This window comes from Falco rusticolus, chromosome 7 (assembly GCF_015220075.1).
Source record: "Falco rusticolus isolate bFalRus1 chromosome 7, bFalRus1.pri, whole genome shotgun sequence".
Lineage (NCBI taxonomy): Eukaryota > Metazoa > Chordata > Aves > Falconiformes > Falconidae > Falco > Falco rusticolus.
In genome coordinates this window covers 18,175,055-18,196,472 of record NC_051193.1, presented here as the reverse complement: position 1 = coordinate 18,196,472, position 21,418 = coordinate 18,175,055, and the positions used below count along the sequence as shown (strand labels likewise).

The following is a 21,418-nucleotide window of genomic DNA, read 5'->3' as shown; positions in this document are numbered from 1 at the left end:
GAGTGAGTCAGGGAGTAAGAGGGGAAAAAACCAAACCAAAACCTCGGTATTTTGTTAGAGTCTGTCGAAATTGAGTGGGGAATTTAAAATTTCCTATAACTGATTACAGACCCTTTGTGGTTATTCTGTGCCTCCAGCCCAAAATGCACCAGCCAGCGTTCCCTCCTTCATCCTAGTTAATTCACTGTTGGAGGTGGGAAACAAAACTTAAGAGTTCTTCAATAAAAGGTTGCTAACTATTGTGAGGAAGAGCTAATAATTGTCATTGACAGGTGTACAGGCTGCACTCATTTCACTAAATCTGCTTAACATCGGCAGTGTGTTTACTACTTTTGAAAAAATACGTTGAGCCCCTCAGGTAAGAGGTGCTGTGTAAAACTGCAAAAAATTTCTTGTCACTAAGGCAGTTTTCCCTGGCTTTATGGTTCCATTGTTTACAGGTGGTGGTGAGACTGGCCTGCCCTGGATGTATTTCCTGATGTGGTGTATAAGCAGTCAAATACATAAGATAAGATTGAGCTGTGGACCATACTTTAAGGTAGTTCTTTGTTATTTTGGGAAGCGTCAGCCTTCCTTGGGCAAAGCATTTAGCAGCGTGTCATTCTCCTTAACACTCTGTTACCCCGAATGGATAGGAATAGAAAGTAGGGTTTGTTTCATTTGACACGTTATCCTATATGAGTTGGCCAAGGTAGCTCCCTTGTAGTGGTGGTGGAGAAAAATATGCTTCTGATGTGAGGGCCGTCTCCTAGGGAAGGCGTCTTTATAAAACAATCCATCTGATCACTTTATATGCCTATTTCCCTTTGACTGTAAACAAATTTTAAACCATGTGCCAGGGTGTAGGCATCTGCGGAGCAGATCTCTTGAATTGGGCAGAACAAATCCTACCATTTGTCACTTCTTCAGGTCAGCTTATTTTCTTGGAGGGTGGCCGCTCCATCCCTCCGTGGGTTGTTTTGGACATCTTCCATTCCCTTGAACAAAGTCCAGGTACGCCCTTTATGTATTACTATGCATTCCTGTATGGAGGAAAATCCTCCTTTTTGGGGGAAGCCACCCTGGAAAAATTCCTTCTCACCAAAGTGGCTTAAAAAAAGCATTTACAGTTCTGTCCTGAAATGCATCCCCTTGCTGTTGGGGAAAGCCTTCCTCCATGCCGCTGACTGCCAGGAGCGGGGAGCGGGCAGGTCAGTGGCACGCAGCAGTCCATGCCAGATCGGCGTGGGAGGAGAAGCAACTTTCCAAAACGGGGCACAGCCACCACGGTGGTGGAGTTTCTAGGTCAGCAGGTGTGGAAGCCAATTTGATCTGCAGGCATTTTTACAAGGTTAGAAAATAAACCTGAATAAAATGAATGCTGACCTTTATGTAACCTTTTGAGAATGGAGTTGAGGTTTTATTGAATATGCTGGCTCCGAGTTGGATGGAATAGCTTTGCAGAAAAAAAAAAATCTTTGTAAATCTGCTTTTAGAAGAGTGGATTTTTTTACTCTTGCTTGTGGGTTTTGTTTGTCTTTGTTTCTTGAAACAATAGGATCTAATAGAGTATATGGGGAAAAGACCCAGTATTCAAGTCATAAAAGGTTTGGCTAAGTTTTACTGCTGTTCATTTAAAATACATAGGAGTGCATTAAATCGTTGACTTCACAGCACCAAACACACGTGATTCCTTGTTCCAGAAATGTTTTACTTTCTGCTGCAGGAGTTCCCTTCATCGAAGCAAGTGGGTTGGTGTGACATTGTGATTCAGAGCAGCCTTTCTAATGAGTTCTCAATAAGCACACAGTTGCAGGGTGGTCATCCCAGGCCTCCGTAGCTGGATTGCTCCCCATTTGGGGCGGTTCTGTTTGGTTGGCATGTGTCTGTCTGCCACTGGCGAGTAGGAATCCAAATCTTTTTCTGAAAAGAACACTTAGAACTCTCCCTAAAATTTTCTGGATGCCGTATAAATGAACCAGAAAAAAATACTGTAACTGGGCGAGATGACAGTACTGCTCTGGTTTGGGTGATCAGATTTACACTGAAGCACTGATTAATCTCTTAGTTAATTGGGGCTTGGGGTGGTTTTGTTAGTCTTTTTGTGTGTCCGTGTGTGTGTGTAGTTTTGAGAGCAGGGGTTGAGCTTAATGTTTTTACACAGATGCCATAACTTATGTATGTTGCCTTCTCTTGTTACTCCACTCTGCCGCTTGCCAAACAGAAGTATTTGGACAAGGGCCAGAGCTGCAAAATTCAGATCAGGATCCAAATTTGGATTTTTGGTTCAAGCCTTTCTAATACCTAACATTACAAAGCCTCAAGGAGCTCCTTATTTTTAAACTGTGAAGATGAGGAGATGGCGGTAGCTTTCTGGCTGGCTTCTGGAGTAGTCTAGGTAGAACATGGGACTGCGTGTTTGAAAAGTTACCAGCAGGTGATTCCAAAGGTAAATTGAATAGATGAAAATGCAGTGCTCTGTCACCCAGAAAGAGCCCAAGCAGAAGGCCAGCCAGCACAAATGGGTAATTCCAGGCTGGTGAGAAGAGTCCCTTAAACACATCTAAAAATTCTGAAAGTCCTTGGGGTGTTTTGTCGTGTTCCCTTAGATCTTTGGGAATTCTGAGGGTTGTGATTCGTTTGGTTTGTTCTAAATGGAGTTAGCCAGTATCTGAATTTTAATGCTTTCTTGATTTAATGGAGAAAGGATTATCTCTCATCAAGTAGGATGTTCGTTATCGGCTGCTGTGCCATCAACAGTCTTTCAGTAAGCTGCCAAGTGTTTTCTGTTGTTGAATGTTTAATCATTAAGACAGTGGGAAAAAAACATTCAAAACTTGCCGAATATTTTCCCTGTTGCTTGTTTTTAATTGCTTGTGGTTGCTGCAGTGACATCGTACCAGTTGAAGGGTGGGGAGGCCGGGTGTTGCTGCAGGCGGGACCGGGGATGGGGATGGTCTCTGTGGGTGGGACATGCACCCTGGGAGTTGTGGCGGAGGGGCCTCCCGTGGGTGGCAGACCCACCAGGTTCTCCTTTTGGACCTACAGCACCCAGTGAGTGGTCTGGCCTTTATTGCTCCGTCTGCGTAAGCTGGTACCTTTTACTCACCGTGAGGTGTCAACACGTGGCAGGGTGCAGTGCGTGGCGGTGGCACAGGTAGGGGATGTGTCCATGGGTCTGGGGTTTTGGGGTGTACCTGTGCTCCTCTGGAGCGACGGGTCCTGCGTAGCTTTTCCCTGGAGCTGGCTGGGGATGGTCTCACTTACAGATCCGATAGTCAGGTACTTCAAGTTTGGGAAGAAAATCTTGTTCCTGGGAAGAACTTGTTTACTTAAACGAGGCATATTCGTGTCTCCCCCTGAGAGGAAATTTGTGGTTATATGTCAGGGTCTGTGATTTATGGCTGTCCTTTTTGATGGATGGTCTCAGAGGCATGGAGGCAATCTTAGTCAAAGATTTCTTAGTCAAAGGTTCCGAAGTGCTATTATGAGGTTGTTGGGACTCCTGCCAGTGAAAAATTTGGATTGCACTGGACAGCAGGAATTACAGTTCATTACTTGGGTTGCCTATAAAGCAGTGAATTAGATTGTTTTTAAAGCTGTCAGCAATACAAACAGACTGTTGGAACTTTTTCTTAGTACAGAGTTGCCTGGCAGCGTCTGCCTCAAACATCCCTCAGACAAACAAGAATTAGCTTGTGAGCAAGGTGTGCTGGATAGTAGGATGGGAAGTTTGTTTCTCTTGAGTTTTCTTCACCTTCTTGCCCGTGTTCAGAAATCACCTGAAGATACTTGGAGTAGTCTTTGTGACTTCAGTGAAAATACTCCTGTGTGCTTTCTCCTCTCCTCATCAGAACCGTTCCCATATTAAAATACAGACTTAAAATTGACAGTTACTTGGTACCACAAATGATAGCTGTTTGAAGGCCTGTGCGTTGAAAAGCTTTAACATCTTCTTAATATTTTTTGTGGATTGAATTTTAAGTCTTTTTTTAAAATCTGCTTTGGAAAATAGTGACAACTCCTTCCTCCGGAACCACATGCTAGTTTTGTTGCTAATTCAGTGGAGAAAAGTACTCGAGAGGCTCGGGTGCTTATTAAGCCAGGTGAGGAGCTGGGCAAAGGTGATTGTGGATGCCGGGTGATGCTGTGTCCAGAGGCAATCTGAAACTGGGACTTGAGGCTTCTGCTTTGGGGCTGGACACCCTCTGGCAGGCCTGGTTTGCTGTGCGTGCTGGTGTGTGCAGGCAGTGGTGTCTGGAAGGGCATGCAGGTGGCAGATGCCCCTTGGTGTCCCTGCTGTGCCCTTGAGGGAGGGTCCCTGGTCCCTTGCAGGACGGGTAGCCGGCCAAAGGGAGCAGTGCTTGGTGTTTCTTACCCAGCATTGTCTGCCTCCAGCTGCCATCCCCCGTGCTGTGTTCGGTTTCTGATGCTTTGTGCTTCTTGCTGTGTTTCTCAATGAAGGGAAAACCATCGCTCTGTGATCCTTGCGCAGGTTCTATGGAAGTTGGTAGCTGTGGGTGAGGCACCTGCGAGGCTGGCTGGTGCTCAGCCCTTGTGTGAAAGCTGCAGCTCTGCTCTGATGGGACTGTCTGAAGCAAGGGCTGAAAATAGTTTTGAAATAATCTTGCAGGAGTCAGAGACTGCCACAGGAACCTTTTATCTGAGCTCGGACAAAGTATGGTGTTTCTTTCATTAAGGGTACATAAAAAGTTTGCCTATTTTCTTCATGGTTTGATTTTATTATTATTATTTTTTATTAAGCCTGTTAGCATTATAAATGATGAGCTGTGTTAGAGCCTACAGTTGCTATTAGTGGTCATGTAAACTACATGAATTGGTTGGTATTTAAAAGACAGTCAAATTACTCACTGGCAGTAATCACAAAACTGCACACCTGGAACCACAGTTTGCTGAAGAGCGCAGCCAGCTTTTGGCTCCGTGAGCCTGCTCTGCAGAATTACCTTCATTATGCTTGATTCCAGTGGTATGGTTCAATGATTAACTCATAAGAAGTTGAGAAATTAATTGGCAGCTGAGAGAAAAGTGTATTTGCTTCTGCTGTTCAACAAGTGAATGAAGTGGGGTTGACAGATCTAGTTAGAAAAATATGGAAAGGGATATTTTGAACAGAAACCATCAGTTGTATTTAACAACTAGAGATAGCTTACTGAGTCAAATAAAAAAAATCTCAACTAATCAACAAATGTGCTGAAGACGTAAGAAAAAGCACTTTTTGTCTTCTTTTTTACAGCTGGTTTGTGTGTGTTTAATTGCATCAGACAAAAGTTTGTCTAAATGCAGTTTATACTGAAACTTAGTAAAAAATTAATTTTACAAGTTATCATTTTATCAAGCAAAAAAAGCTAAAATGTTGACCCTGAAGATTTGGTAACCTATCTAATTAAGTCCCTGATCTGTGAAGATACTCAGACAACTATCTCTTATTGATTACTTCAGAGTAGAAGCTAGGTGTCCGATTACCCTGTAGATAATATGCCTGAACTTACACTATGAGTAGTCAATTTTCCTGATTATTAATGGCTAATAAAAAGGGTAATAGTCTTGATTTCTCAGGCTGAGAATAAAAATGAAAACCAAGATAAGTTTCTTTGGGTTTTTTTTGGTTTTTGTTTAGTACCACTAAGTTTAAGCAGTCCCCATTTAGCTTTCATTGCACATATCCCCATGGACTGCATCTTTTCCTTGCTAGAAGCTTACTTCTCATGGAGGGATTAAGAATGTGTGACATTCATGTACCATCGTGGTTTGTAAATTCAAGTTGGTGAAACTTGTAGCTTAATGGAAAAACAAAATGTAGATTGTGTGTACAGTGGTTCAGTGCGTGGAAGCCCTCTCTCTGTGATTGCTTAGACACATATGTATGTATTGGGATGTCAACCCATAGCCCCAGATGTTCACGGTGAAAATATTTATAATAGATGTTGGCAGTGCAGAACCTAACTGTTGTTCTTAGTCACTTCAGAGAAGTTTTGAGTATTCAGTGGTAACCTGTATTAAATCCCAGTAGCTTTGTGGCAAATCAGGCCCAGTGTAGGATCAGGAGATAGCTCGAGTGCATTGTGTTCCTCAGGGAGAGATGGTCCTTCCTAAATTCATCAAACTCAGATGAGCTGCAGTTTTGGCTTGATTAGTTGAGCTGCTGAGTAAGGGAGTGGCAATGCAGTGTATAGCTCACCTTGAAAATCGAAATCAAACTAATTAATCAGGAAAAGAGTTTTCATTCTCTTAACGCAAACATCTGCTCTCCCATGGGCATGTTTACTTATGATGTGGTTCACAGGGATGAAAATCCAGACCGATCAATTCTGTAGTGCTCTTAGACAATGTCTCCTTCTGGAAGGACGCATCAGACAAGTAACTGTGGGTAACATTAGTGTGAAGATTTTATACAAGCATAGTTCAATTGTTAGATGCTGAAAGATGTTAGCCAGTTACGTGCTGCAGCCTACAGGTGAATTTCAACAGTGCGGTTATCTCAGTGAGTATTGCTGTAGTAGCTTTCTGTCTACATCTGTCTCAAATAGAATTCTTCGGTGCTGTGAGTTTTGGAAAGGCAGAAGTTTAATGCAGCTTTTCTGAAGTCTGTTCTAGATTTCATCAATGACAGCCTTGTCTGTTTCTATTTTACTGAGTAAGTTGTGGTGTAACTTTACCATTCCCGGGATGTTTAAAACGGACAGACTGTGACTAATGAATCCGTGCAGGTGTTCTGCAAACTGTCTTAATAGGGTGCTGAACTCAGTGACCTGCATGGCTGTGGCTTCACGACTTTGTACTAGGACAGGTCGCATGCCTTCTGCCATGTTTTTGAAAGGAAACATGACAATATGAAAACTTTTAACATAGACATCAAAATGCTTATGAACAATGCCATGCCTGCAAAGCAGGTATGTTGCTTGAGAAGAAAATGGCTAAGTTCTCCGGTTTTTGGGTCACATTCCCAGCAGTTGCCTACAGAAGTAGGATGGGGTGGCAGAGCCAGGGGTGGGTAGCACAGTCGTCTTGCCTGCTTCAAACTGGCTGCGTTGTTCCAAGGAGACAAGAGTACAGAACCTTAAAGTTGTGGGGTATTAAGTACTGGTCAGATGCCTGCTGTTCATCATTTCCATTCATAAATGAGGTTTTAGAGGAAAGAAGTAATCTGATAATTTACTTGTTCATTCACCATGGCTGCAGAGGCAGCCTAGTAGTGAAGGAGGCAGTGAGTGGAGTGAAGGTGACGGAGTGAATGGTGCTCACCTGCCTTACACTTGTAGTTCATGCGGCGCTGGCAGTGGAGTTGTCTATTCTGGCTGCTCTGGAGCTGTACAGGCCTGATGGATGCTGCAGCCCAAGAGCTGGTAAACGTAGTCTTGGGTTGGAGCAACCAGTCCTGCAGTGCAGGCTCGTGTAAGATGCTTGTTTGACACAGTTAAGCTACCACCTAGGAGTAAGTGCAGTTGCGTTCAAACCCGGCTTTGTAGGTGCAAACTGAAGTAAGTGCATGCAGGTATGAACTTACACAACTTAATTAAATTTTGTGCAGCTTTAATTTTAAGCAAGCTTACAGGTTTAGACAGGCTCTTGAGTCTGCAAGTAAACTAAAGTTCACTTGGGCTGTAGGGTAGGGGAACTCAAACTTCCCAGTCTAAATCCTTGAGAATTGGAATAGTGCATGTTTGTAACTTTTCTGAAGATCCTAGTTTAGGGATTAAAGCGATTTTTAAAAGATGCTACTAGGAGTATTTTTTTCTTAGCCCAGAAGCGGAGGGTGGAAAACTGATAGGTTAAACTGTTTTAGTATTCAGTGAACTGACCTTTAAGGTAGGCAAGAGACTTGGAGCAACTTGCAGGGACGACAGTTTCTGTGCCGGGAGCGGGTCGAAGCTGGTAAGCAGAGGTGGGTGAGAAATGCCGCAGGGTGCAGGTGCAAAGCTGAAGGATGGAGGCCTGAAAAAAACGGTGGCAGCTGAACGAGAGGGAGGAATTTTTTTGAGCTAGGAGGTTATATGACTGCCGCTGTCAGGCAGCAGTGACGTGTTCATCCTGCATATATGTTCAGCTGTTAAATTTTCACCTGTATAAAAAAGTCAGGGATGGGAGTGAGGTTATGGGATGTTCCAGTGAGCAGTGTGGCACAGGTCAGGGAGAGAAGTTGCCTTTCCTGTGGCAGTGAAGCCGTGCCAATCCAGCACAAAAGAAATTACCCTTTTAGTAGGCAGGTGCTTGGAGATACTCAGGGCATTACTCAGCACAGGGAAACCGAAGAGGTTGCAAGGATTGAATTCCCTCAGAGTTACCAAGGTCAGCACTCGGGTACGGGTTCCTCAAGTGGAAAAAATAAATGCTGGGGAGCAGTGTGTGGAGAGCTATGGGAGGAAGGGGAGCGAGGAGGATGAAGAGTGCAGACCTCCAGAGATCAGGGCAGAAGTGGAAGTGGTAGGATATTCTAAGCAGCACAGGGAGGAGGGGGCTGGATAAAAGCTGTATTTGTTTGCAGAAAGACAGGCTGATGCCTAGGGGTGCGCTGTGCGATGCTGAGGGGAGAGGTGGATGTCTCTGGCATGGAGGAGGGACATGCCTGTGTGGGTTAAGCTGAACCTCCCCAGTGCGGTGTCTGTGCAGCCCTCAAAATGCTCCTCTGCTTCCTAGCGAGCGTCAGGCCCCAGGTAGCATTGGGATAGTAGCGTGGTGGGAAGGCTGGGGCTCCTTTCCAGGCTGACAGTGGGACACCTGCAGCTGTTGACCCTGCAGATTTTTGAGAGGGGACGGCTGCACGGGGTGTCTGAATACTGGCTTGTCATAGTGGGACATACTTTAGATTAAGTTCCTACTTGAGCAGTCTTTTTTTTTTATGTGGCTTTATTGAGATCACTCTGCGTTTTTTGTATGTAGTTTTTCTAGGCAGTTGATCCTTGCAGACTTATCTTAGAACAACGCCCTGCAGTGCCCCATGTAGATTGTTAGTATATATAGGATGCAGCTCCTCTGAAGTCGTATTATCTTCCTCCGTAATGTGCAGAGGGCATCGCATCCTTGAAATAGAGAGCCCTGCCTGAACATAACAATACACACTGATTTTCATTCAGATCGGTGTTGAAAGAACCAGGGTGAGAGCCATGTAAAAGCATTTTCTTTGTCTCTTCTAAGAGTTCATTAGAGTAACTTGTGGTAAAATTAAGTAAATGTAAAAAAACCCAACAACCCAGCAACTCAAATGACTGTCTTATTGCTGGAATAGAACACCTGGCAGTTGTGCGGTTGTTGCAAGTTCTTCACAATTATTTTAAGAATTGTGGAACAAGTCTTCAGTGCTGATTACAGCTAGATTTCTTCAGAGAGTTAATAGAGGTGTTTATAGACCTGAATTTCAGATGTAGGTATTCTGATGTCTGCCGGCTAGTTATTTCTTGGCAGTTCGTTACAATGGGCTACATTTGAGACTTGGGCATTTCATTAGCAGCCTTATCTTCCTTCTTTGTTCAGCTGTTTGTATAGATTTTATGAGCATTAAATAGTGTCAGAAATGGTGAAGGGATTAAATTTTTATCCTATATGAAATATTTCACTTACAGTAACAAGTATTGAAGTCATGCGTTTGACCAGTTTTCACCTGCGCTAACTTAAAATGTTAATTTTAAGCATGCTAAACTGCTACTTTTTTTCAGCACTGTGATGCAGCGTTGCTCCTTGTGTCTGGTGGAAAACCAGGCTGGCTTATTCTCTTTGACGAGTGGAAGGAGTTAGATGAGGTTAGAAGGTGGGAATAGCGATGGGAAGGTGAAATGGATGCCGCTTGGCCTTCTTGCGCTGTTTTATCATCTTGCTGTACTTGTTGCTGCCTGGTTTTGCCGAGAAGAGTGGTTTGGGTTAGGTTGAGGAGGAGTCTGCCTTCAAGCTGAAAAAGCCAGTATTTGCAAATTGGTGAATACTTGCTTTGTTTACTTTTTGGGGGCGGAGAGTTGGACACTTTCTAGACTTCCAGTGGACACAACTCTGTGGCTATTTTTAGGGATTATTTCAGGGAAATAACAATACTTTATGTGCTTCCAAGATGCGATTACAATCCCAGTAGCCTTTGTCTGCAGTTAAGGATGTATCTGCGTTTGAAGACTGGAAGATTTGGTTTGCGTTAAATGTTTTGCTGCTTTTTGCTTGTGTTTGTGCAAGGTTCGAAGGCGTGATGCCGGAGTATCCCCGGGGGGGAGGTGCAGGCAGGGAGAGAGCCCCTAGGTGGCATCAGAAGCCACCTGATTTTTGGCTCCTGCATGGCAGTGGTGAGAGGTGCGGGTGGGAGGCGAGCCCTGTGCTCGGTGGTGCCAGGCTTGGCTTGCAGAGCTGCCCAGCATGGGTGGGCTTCCCTCTCTCAGTACCCTGTGCTAGCACAAGCTCTTACTCCGTTAGCTGAGCAGTATACATAATAGTCATTCTGCTAATTCCAGCATGTTCCAACCTTTTGCAGCTCTGCTTTCTAAATATTTAATTGAAATGCCATTTTACTACTATATCAACGTGAGCCAAGCCAGACAATGTAACATGGCGCATGTTAAGATGTTAATTGACTAGTAGCACACATAGGTGGCTGTTTCATAATTTTCTCCTTAGATGATCCTTGGCTCCAGTTTAACATTGCTTTGTGCTGCTGAATGGAAGGTTATATACAGATATATTTAGAGCTGTTAGTCTAAGAAAGAGAAGCATTAATTCAGTGAGATTAAGAATTAAGGCCTGAATCCTGCAGGCACTGCTGGGACACAGTGCTTGTTGTGGTAAGGGTGTGATAATAGTACCTTTCTGATAGTACCACTTACTGTAATAGGGTTGGTAATCCCTTTATTGAGTGGTTTGTCACAGCTTGCAGAGTAAATAACGTGTTGGGGTTTCCCCCCCCCCCCCCGGAATGTCATCTGATTTCATCAGAGTTGTGGAAGAGATACCAAATTTTCCCAAAAGGCTGTGTGGTCAGTTTAGTAATGACCCTCTGTATTTTAACATGGCTTTCAGAAAGATGACTTTGCCAGAACTATCACTGTCGGTATTTAGTAGGGGTCTGAGTCTGACTTGCTTTTCTTGGGAGCTAACCGGGTTTTTGCAAGAGGCAGAGGCAGCAGGACACAGCACAGGAAGAAGAGCTGCTGGGTGCTGTCACCATCCAGATAACTCCTGTGCCTGGTAGCTGCAGGCCTGGCAAGTGCTGCTCATGTGGCATTGAATCCCACAGAACCAGCTTTTGAAGACTGCCTGTAGACCCTATTGTTAAACAGTTTTGACAAACAGCCTTTGGATATTATGTGGGGGCGCGACTGATGCAGTGGGGAATGGAGGCGTTGCAGACCTGAGTGGTTTTTAAAAGGTCATGTGGCCAAAATAATTCTTCCTTGGCAGACAGCTCTTAACTGCTGTCTTGGGTATCCTTATTATACAGAAGGCTTGTTTTCAAATATCAGTAAAAATACTGGGGCAGCAGTGCGTGGCTACACAGCATTAGGGTCGTACGCACGGGCTTGAGTGGGTAGCTGGGAGGGTTTTGTGGCCCTAAACAGCCCCTTCTTTTCTGCGGGGACTGCACCGAGTTGTTGCTGGTCTTTTGCAGAACTCTCAAGAAAAGAAAATTTACAAGTGGTCTGGTTTAGTTTTGTTTTTTCCCCTTCTCAAAAGAAAGCTTGTTGTAGAACTTTATAAACCTCCCCTTTCTTCATTATTTGTCTGAGAGGGTAGGTGGTTTAGCGCCCGAGATAACTGGTTAACAGTGCCAATGGTAAGTAACCATACACCGGAGTTTTCCTTTCTAATTGCAGCATTTCTTACTGCATCCTGTGTCTCAGGTAATAATGTAACGTAATGCACCAGTGCAGGAAACTGGGAGCCCTGCAGTGGGGAACCTGTGCTGTCAGATTCAGTGTAGCCCGTTTTTGTGATGTATGGGGCAGCTATTAGCAGTGATGGAAAGTGGTTCCTTTTCATAAATTGCATTGGGATTTGGCAGAAATAACGTTTTCCCTAGGCTGTCAAAAATGTACCAAGCCCAAGGAACAGCCACAGAGGCTGGTTTTGGGAGGGTGTTCCAGTTTATGCAAGTGTTTGCAGTCTTGGGCTGCAGGGGATACAGAGTATCTGTGGCAGCTTCATTGATGGTGTGAAACTAGTAATGAAAAAATCACTCTGGGCTTCCTGGGTTTGACCACCTCGTCAAACCGTTATAGTGTTTTGCAGGATAAATTGTGGCTCTGCTTGTCCCCTGAATTTTGCTGAACTGGATCTGTCGCTATCATGGACATCTTCCTCCATTTGAGGATTGAGCCCACTGCTAGTGCCTGAATGAGGAGAGCCGTGTCTCGTGTGACTTCTGGGGCTGGGAGGTCCCCTGCCTGAGCAGAACTGCAGCGTCCTGGAGGTGCTGCTGTCACACACCCTGGGGACACAAGCAGGAGCCCCTTTGCCAGCGTTGCCCTCCGCACAGCGTGTCCCAGGACAGGAGCTGTGCTGCAGCGGGTGGGTGTCGGTACAGCATGTCACGCTGCATGTGCTCCCCCAGTATTTGTTACGCGGCTAGCTTTCACGGGGAGCGAACGCGCTGCAGTGGAGAAGCTGGTAAGGGTTAGTTTCAATGGCTGTGCAGGCTTTGAGATGGCTCAGAGATAACTAGGCAGTAGCTAATAAGTTCAAGGGCTTTTGTTTACACCACCCACCCCCCCCGGCCACCTTCCTCTTTCTGGTCTTGCTGGCATAAGGCTTCTCGTATCCCTTGTGGTTATACGGCTGCTTCTATTTGCAGCATTAAGGAAATACTCGGTGTGCTCAGAGCAACTGAATTCTGCCACCTCTTGTAACACGATAGTCCCATATTGCTCAGTGTAGTTCAGCTACCTATTCCTGAAAGTAAAATATTGCTTAATTAGGGGAAGGCTGGCAGCATCTGGTTTTGTGCCGCTTTGAAAAAAAAAAAAAAATATATCTCATCTCTTTGTCTTCTCCACCTGCTTTTTCCCCTCCATCTCTCCTTCAGTGCAGAGTAAACCCAGCTGCACACCTGAGGAGAGAACACACTCCTCATTCTGCCCATGTCAAGCTGGCGCAGTTAAAATGGGGCTGTTTTGAGTAGAAATACAGAACTAGGTCAGGGAAAGCAGACATGCATACTTTGGCGTAAGATAGAAGAGCAGTTTGAGGAAATGCTTTAGTCTGGCTTCCTCCCCTCCCCATCCGAGTTTGTCAATGACTTCAGCATTGAGGAGCTTAAATTACTGCAGCTTTTGCAAGTTGCCTTCAAGATGCTCTCGAAGTTCTTCGGCCTAAAGTTTTAAGTCAAAAGCTGAGGCAGTTGAGATGGGCTGGAGGTTTCCTAGTAGGGCTGTCTGCTGCAGACCAAAGCAGCCAGCACGTGTTCCCGTGGAGGGCGTGGGGCTGGGGGGCTCCATGAAACACGGTGGCTTTTGCAGGGAGCCAGCCAGCTGTGTGTCTCTGAACCACAGGCGGAGAAACCCCCTTTTCTCTGCTGATTCACTGATTAGTAGAAGCCGGGCTCTGGTTTTTGAATGGCTCTGGTAGTTCTTCAGAGGTGAGCAGGTTGATCCAGGCTGGTGGTGGTTGGGGTGGAGGTGACGTTTTTGAGGAGCACTGCTACAGACAGTAGGACGGGGCTGTGTCCCTCTTGAGTCGCTCAGCATGCCTTAACATTCAAACAGTTTGCACAGTGGTATCCACTGAGCAAATGTTTCATCGTTGGTTGTGATAATAATTGATTATTATTTCTTTTGCTAGGTTTTGGTACATAATTTTATGCTACCAGGTTCTTGTGGTGGGTCAGTATCGGGTGCAAGCTGGTAAATCCAAGGCAGCTGTAGAAGCAGCCAACTTTATCACTCCTGAGAGACAGCTACCCCCGGAACTGGAGAAGGGCACCTTCTTGTCCTGGGTGAAACTGCTTGTAGTAGTCTGAATTGAATTTTAGATCAAGGAAGTCAACTAGTTTAACTGAAGGGACACTGTCAGCGTGAAGAGCTGTGGAAGAGAGTAATGTCAGCTGTGCTTTTAGGTGTGGGTGAGTCACAGCAAGCCCCCTGGAGCAGCTTTCCAGTAGAAGCAACACTGACTGTTGGCTTATTGTGTGGTTTCTAAGTTTAGTTTTCCAATGGGCTCAGGTCCCTAATAGATTCAGTTATTTTCATTAGTGAGAATATCTCTCGCTCCTGGTGCTCTGCTGCAGCTGTTCCTAGACATGCAGCAAAGCATGTGGGTAGTGGCCTCCAAATATTAGAAATGGCTCCGTGTAGGGCCTGGTTCAGCCTTGCTCTTGGGATTGCTGGTTGCAGTTACTGTAATTGCAGTAGTAATTTGGTAAGGGATACACTTGGCAAACTTTATTTGTAAATGAAGTTTCAGCTTTCAAAACACATCTGTCCTGTTAGTGAGAGAAGAGGGGTGAAACAAAAGTGGCAAATGCATTGTAACTGGGATCGCTGCTCCTTTGCCACCTTTGTCACTTGCCCTTTGTCTCCTGACTTGATGGAGATACGTCCTGCAGTGTCACCAGACTGAGCTTTTCTGTACAATGCTCAGGACGGTGAGAAGGTCACTGTCCCAGTACCTTCCCAGTCAAAGGGCTGGTTCCTCAGGCTTACTGTTGCTTGACTTTGACATGGATCAACTCCACTGGAAGATAAATGAGAAGCGTTTATGTCATTAGGCACAGGCTTTATAGAATCAGGCTGTGTTAACCTGTGCTCCGGTTAGGATGAAAGAAGCCTTAGTTGACCACTAAGAAATTTTAATGGTGCCCTCCCAGTATATTAGGGAGCATACAGGGAGAAAAAAATTGCTGTTAAAATAGACATCTCACTTATCCCTGCTGAAGCTGTAGGACCTTTGCCTTTTAAAATGTCACAACATCTGCTTCTAGATTGAAGGACATGAACTTAACTATCATTTTTGTGCCACCAGCTGACGAAAACGAAACACGGAGAAACTCTGTTTCCTGGCTTTATTATTGCTTTTGTGCTGCGGCTTCTCAATGCAGTTGATCGGTGCTGTAGGAGCAGAGGTCACTCAGAACTGAGTTCAGAAGAGCCTGAACTAAATGTGAGAGTTTACATTTACTGACTCAGACTGGTATTTGGAGATAAAAGGACAGCTCTAGGGATCTCCTGCCCAGCTGCCTCCTGGCAACTTGCTTCCTTCTCTTTACAAGAAGAAAATATTAATGCAAATGGGCGTGCTTATGTGCTGTTCGGCAGAACCTAGCAGAATGGGAAACTGTGCTGGCTGAAACGTGTCCTCCTGAAAAGCCTAGCACACAATGTCGTCTTCAAGGCTGTAGAGTAGATGCTGTATTTGGACTAAGTTTGAGCTGCCTGCATCCCCTTGTCCCCAGGGCTTCCTTTCTGCATTAAGCTATCGTGTGAAGCCATAGAAAAGGTTTATGTACAAAAATGGGTGTATATGCCTAAGCCCTGTTGCCTGCTGCCACAAGATCATCTTTTAGGAGAGTCTGTGGATCTGTAGCAGCACAGGGCTGGTGGGAGGCAGTGGGGTGAGGTGGAGTCCAGGGTGAAAGAAGTGCTGCTGGAGCAGCCGTCTGTTCCAGCGTGACTTTGGTCAGCATGCCTGAGTCAGCTTTGGGTCGAATGCAGTGATGACTCTGAGCAGCGGCAGGTTTTCATGCTTGGTGTGCTTTGACTTTGCTAGTAAGATGGTGGTTTTTGAAGAATGAGATGATGTTTGGGTTCCCTTCAGTTGCTACAGTAGATGCCTTCTCCCAGGCAAGGGAAAGCTCCCATTTTGTGGTCCTTAGCATTCCCTGTTCTCATAAATCCTCAACGGCTTTGCTTTACTCTCTCCTTGGTATTCCCAAGTGTCTACTTATCTGGTCGTCTTCTCCTACACCATCACCTGAAGTAGATGTCTGCTGATGTAGCTACTTCAGTGGACTTGTATGTTCTTACTTGTTGAAATTCTCTATTGTATTTTGTCAATATAGCATATGCAATTCTTGTATGGGAAGGGGCATCAGTATTACCAGCTTCTGCACAACAGATTTGTAGACCGTCTGGTTTCAAGATGAGGTGTTGAAACCGGCAGGATCACAAGCTCTTATCACTGAGTATCTGATGCATGGATGCTAGTTCAGTAGCTTTGGTTCCTGTCACCACCAGACACTAGATCCATTTGTTTTGCTTGCTGCTTACGATTTCAGTCTATCCATCAGATACCTTACTTGGTCTTTGTATGTGGTAGCACCTGTGCAAAAGTAAAATGACTGGAAATGAGATGTTTTGTTGTGTTAATGGGAGATTGAATTATGTTTTATTCTACTAGGAAAAGAACGGCTGCCTGAACTCCAAAAATGGTTGTTTAGTTCTTGTTCAGTAGGTGTCCGCCAGTAAAGGCTATTGGGTTTTGCATGGTAAAGCTCCTGCTTGTCTGAGCAATGATTAAAGTCCTTCAACTAATGTAGTCAGGCCAAGCATGTGAAATACAGCACCCTTAAGAAACACAAAAGCTGCTTATGGGTGTGTTTATATGAAGTATAATAAGTTCCATACTGTTTGCGCTCCTTGGCACATGTACTGAGGTCATTCATGGCATACTTGTAATTCAGTCCCCACCCAACGTTGTCTTAATAAGCCAGCTGGGAGGTAGTGAGACTAATGTGGAAAACTCCGAAGTTGCCAGTTGGGTACCAGTTGTCTGTTTTGTAGCAGCTCTTTGGAAGGCTAGAAATAAATGCCTTGAAGTGGTGGGATTTACTGAAGCGTGGTGGTGGTGGTGGAGTTAATTGTGTTTACAGATGAACACGTAAAATGCATCTGACTTGTGGAAGAGCTTACCATAAGAGTAGCAACATCCGTCTTGGCTGCTCTGCAACTTGGGACAATAGCTCCCAGTTGCAATGGTATTTCATTTTTTAAAAAATGCAGTTCTTGTATAAAGAGCAAAACAGCAAGAATTCTAACAAACAGTTAAGAAGTTTGGGCTGATTTATTACAAAAAAATGGCCGGATGGGTATTCTTCCATAGACTAGCAGGATATTTCACAGTAGGAGATTAAGCCTGTAGTACAGTGAGAGAAATTCTAATATTTAATATTTTTGTCATTGCTGCCTAGATTAACTCAAGATTTCTATTCTCTCTTTCTTCCCTCACGTCTAGCAAAACTGTACAATCTAAAGTGGACTGCATTTTGGTAAGTACAACTCCAGAATGCTTTTTAATATTTAATAAACCGCAAGACCAAAACAGATGGTTCTAGAGACTGACAGCTATTACGAAGCCTTTCCTTAGCAGTACTTTAAGGAAGTACCACTAAATGTGATCAAAATTAGTTCCCATTGCCAAAAAAAATCCATTATGTGGGTTTGGTGTTTGTTTTCCGTGGAGGTATTGACCTCTCATTGCCAGCAGCAAGGCTGTGCTTGCCACTTGTAGAACTGTCAGTATAGATACAGCACGGAAAGTTGACTTATACTACTTTTGTAAGCATGATTTTATTGAATGCAAGATTATGTATTGCATAGATGAGAGTATGCAAGAAGCTAATTGTGTCTTCAAGTTCCATTGCTTTTTAGGCCTTTAATGATTATTGCTTTTGTTGTTGTTTCCTTGAAACAGCTAATTTGTGGCCAGTACTACATTTTAAGAAAGGAACCAGATTGAACTGCATGTCTGCACAAAACCTGGCAGACTAATGTCCTGGTCTGTGAAAATCTTGCAGATGTCATAATTACCAGGGGTTTTTGGTTGGTTTGCTTGGTGTTTTTTTTTTAATCTTGCTGTCCTCAAAAGTTGTACACTATCTCAGGAACCTTCCCAGAAATATGCAACCCCACAGGTCCTGTTAGCTCCGCTGCACTACTTAGGACAGAGGGATGTATCATTTTTTGAAGGAGGAAAACCCTTGAAATGAACAAACATCTTCCTTCATGCATTAAAATAACAGGATCTAAAAAGATAAAGATTATTTCTGGGAAGCAAGTATATAGCACTAACTCAGAAAAAGGTGTTATTTGTTTGTTTTTAATAGTGAGCAGGTTGCAAGTTTCTTTAAATCAGAGTCTGAGTTCATAAATCTTGAGACTGGAAGGGACTGCTTATTCTGACTTTCTACCTTCGGCATTTCATCCAGAAGTACCAGCGGGTAAGATAAAAAGATGACATAGACAACCATCTGGATACTATCAAATAGAATCTGTTCAGCCAAGCTATATAACAGTACTCCTTAAAGTCACATCATCAAAGGCTAATTCAGATGGCACTGAATTACCTTTCCTTAAGGTGTTGTCTTAATTATTGCAGTAAGAGGTTTAAAGTAAGCTGTCTCGTTGTATTGCGGACAAACTTTGGACCCAATTTTGCTTATGCTTAAAAATTCTTGGGTGCATCCAACTAAAATAGTGATGCAAAATGTCATTTTTGTCCACTTAATTCCTCATTGATGTTTGTGGATGCAAAGCAAGTGTCTTAAGATTTTTTTTTTTTTTTTTGTATGAGCCTTCAGTGGCAAAAGGGAGAATTGCAAGACTGCATTTGTAAAACTTTTTAGCACCAGGTTTTTCTGTGGTGAAAAATGGGAAGTGGGGCAGGTGTAACTAAGTAGCATCAGAGAGGGAGTAAGTAAGTAGGAGGTTAACCAATCATTTGCTTCTTGGAAACCCATTTTAAGAAAGTGGAATTACACTAAGACAATTCTAGCATTAAATTCCACAGGTTTGCAGAGCTAGGGTACTGCGGTGGGGATTATCAGTTTGTGTGAGCCCATTTGTTTGTGTAGTCTCGTCCATTGGATGGACAAGCTATTTTTTGAATAATGCTTTTGGATGCAAAGCAGTCTCCGTAGCTTGACTTGGAACAGAGCAGCAGTCTCCTGATGGTGCAATTTGCTGCTCCAGATGCCTCATCTGCCCTGCTGAGGAGTTCAGAGGAGTCCCATCAATAGTGGAAAGGCTACTCTAGGTTAGCAAAGGTAGATTTGATGCTGTTCAGGCAGTTTAAAAAAGAAAAATCCAAGATCAGAATAGTTTCAGGAAATAAACATTAAGCTGAATTCTGGCAAAATGGTTTCTGCATTTTTACGTGCTTTTGGAAAGCCGCGAGCTGCAGGGCAGAATCTAAAAGTGTTCAACTGAAAGGCCATAACTACATAGCTCTGAATAACATCTTTGGAGCTTCCTTGCAGCCCTGGCAGTTTTGTCCAGCAGAAGGTAGGTGAGTGGGTTGCCCCTTCAGTGGAAGGTGTCTGGCTCTGTCAGAGCGGTCCTGTGACTGGGATACCAGCTGGCTGCAGGGTCCGACCCCAAGCTTATGGGCAGGTCAGAACATTCCTTCAAGTGATGCTCTCGGGTGTTTGGTTCAGACAGAACCTTTTCGGGGCCTTTGAATCAGTCTCAGGAGGCACGAAGCGCCAATGTCCGTCCCTTGTCTCCCTTCGTGCTGTAAGGAGGAGATCTGGGACTAGCTTTTGGTTATATTGGTAGGTGCTGATGATACCTTAAAGCATTTAAAGTTGGTTTGCTAGCAATCTTAAAAAAAAAAATGTCACCGGTAGAGAAAAGTCAGACAACACTTGCTGCTGCTTGTGTTTGGTAGCACCAGTGACAACCGCAGTGTGAAGAGCCCCACAAATGCTCTTCAGCACATAGACTGCCTAGTTCAACACAGGGTAGCAAGACAGAGAGAAACAGGAAGAAGAAACAGAGGTGATGGCACAGGTCTGTTGCGGAGGCAGCTAGCAGCAGAGGACTACAGCCAACAGCTAGTCTGAGGGCACTGGGACTGCCATTACTCGTGTAAGAGACCGAAGTTATCTGCCTTGTACTTGTGGCACTTCACCACTTACATTCTGACATACTGTCAGTTTCTGGAAGATCATAAGAAAATCATTGTATACTCTGCAATCCAAAAAAGGATAATTAGCAAGAACTGTGGTGTAAACAGCCATTAAAAATTCATTATAACATCTTTTTAACTATAGTAAACATGTCTAGCAGTAGATTCTCTTATGACTTTGCTTTTTATATTTGTTGCCACACACTAAGTGAACTCTTGAACCCGATTTTTAAAACGATACGCTCCATATAATCGCTCAGCAAGAAGGTTAAGGTTTTTTTCGGTAGTCCTCTGAAAAGAGATCAGTGCTGGTGAGCGTGCTGGATTGATGGCCACGAAAACCAAAGCTGCTCGTGGCTGGAGCAGTTACAGTGTGGGAAGCAGCGGTGTGTAAGATCTGTTGAAGCAATGTGCCTTGGTCCTGCTACAGAGAAGGTGGTAGCTTGTCACTTGTCTTTTTTGGCCCTACAGCAGAAAGGCAGAAGCTCTGTGAAGCGCTGGCAGCTGTGCTTGGACACTGTCAGTACAAAGCTGCCATGTGTTTTTAGGGCTCGTTTGGAATATCTAGCACCTGAAATAAGTTTCAGCTTCTGTTCAGATAAAACATATCAAATATATTTATTAGCAGCTTTTTAGAATATTAGGTTCTCTTTCAAATATTGGCTATTTCTGTCCTGATAGTATTTCCAACAAACCATCTGACCTTGAGCAAATTACTTAACCTTTGCTTCTTATTTCTCTGTTCATAAAGTGGGGAGATGATTGCTTGACTGCTTTGCTATTCTTAGTCTGGTTGTTAAATAATAAATGTTTGTTCTGTGGAAGTATGACAAGTTTTAGAACCAGTCTGCCAGTAGGTGCAAATGACATTGTCATTGGCATAGCCTTTTTTACTTGTATTAAGAGTATAGCCATCTATAAATACTGAAAATATGGAAAGAAGTATTAAAATCAGTCCATGCTCTCTAAAATAGTAGTCTTGCAGAAACCTTGCAGCAGTGCCCCTGGCCTTCGGCTCCTCTTCGCCAGAACTTGGGGACAGAAATAACCTGTAATTCTGCCTTCGCTGTGGAAATATGAAGTAGTTCAAATCTGGGTGCCATTTGTCACTGTGTTTGTTACAGAAATTGTAACTCTGCTAATTGTTCCTAGTATATTCTTTCTCGATCTTTTTAAAAGTTTGGCCTGACTAAATACTTTCTTCTTTAAAACGATCCAGAAAAAAGCACGTTCCGTGGAGTTTTCCCATGGTAATTCCTTTTGACAACTTTAGGATGAAACTTCAGTGACGTTTGTGACCTGGCAGTAGATCAGCAGTCAGAGAAAACCATGTAGAGAGAGCCAGTCCACCAAGGTCAGGACACCTTAAAATGATATTCTGTGATTCTGGAGGCTGACATTAACATCTCTAGGTTCTCTGGTTCAAGCAGGAACATGAATAAACTCATGTTATCTGTAACGCAGATTAAGTCCTTCACCACATTCTGTGTTGAACTGATCTTTGTCTTTTTGTGCTGAAAAAAGTTTCAGTGTCTAGTTAATGTCTCTCAGAATGAAACCAGATGTCAAAACCTGCTATTGTCATTTAAAAAAAAAAAAAAGAAAGAAGAAAACA

General features: G+C 43.9%; 1 protein-coding gene across 1 annotated transcript in view; it reads left to right on the top strand.

Annotated features, from left to right (window-relative positions):
- RFX7 (regulatory factor X7) overlaps nt 1-21,418 on the top strand; it is a 51,386-nt gene that overhangs the window by 5,032 nt on the left and 24,936 nt on the right. Inside the window, exon 2 of the mRNA XM_037393979.1 lies at nt 17,131-17,164. Within this exon, the coding sequence (XP_037249876.1) occupies nt 17,131-17,164 (34 nt within the window). The remainder of the gene's footprint in view (nt 1-17,130; nt 17,165-21,418) is intronic.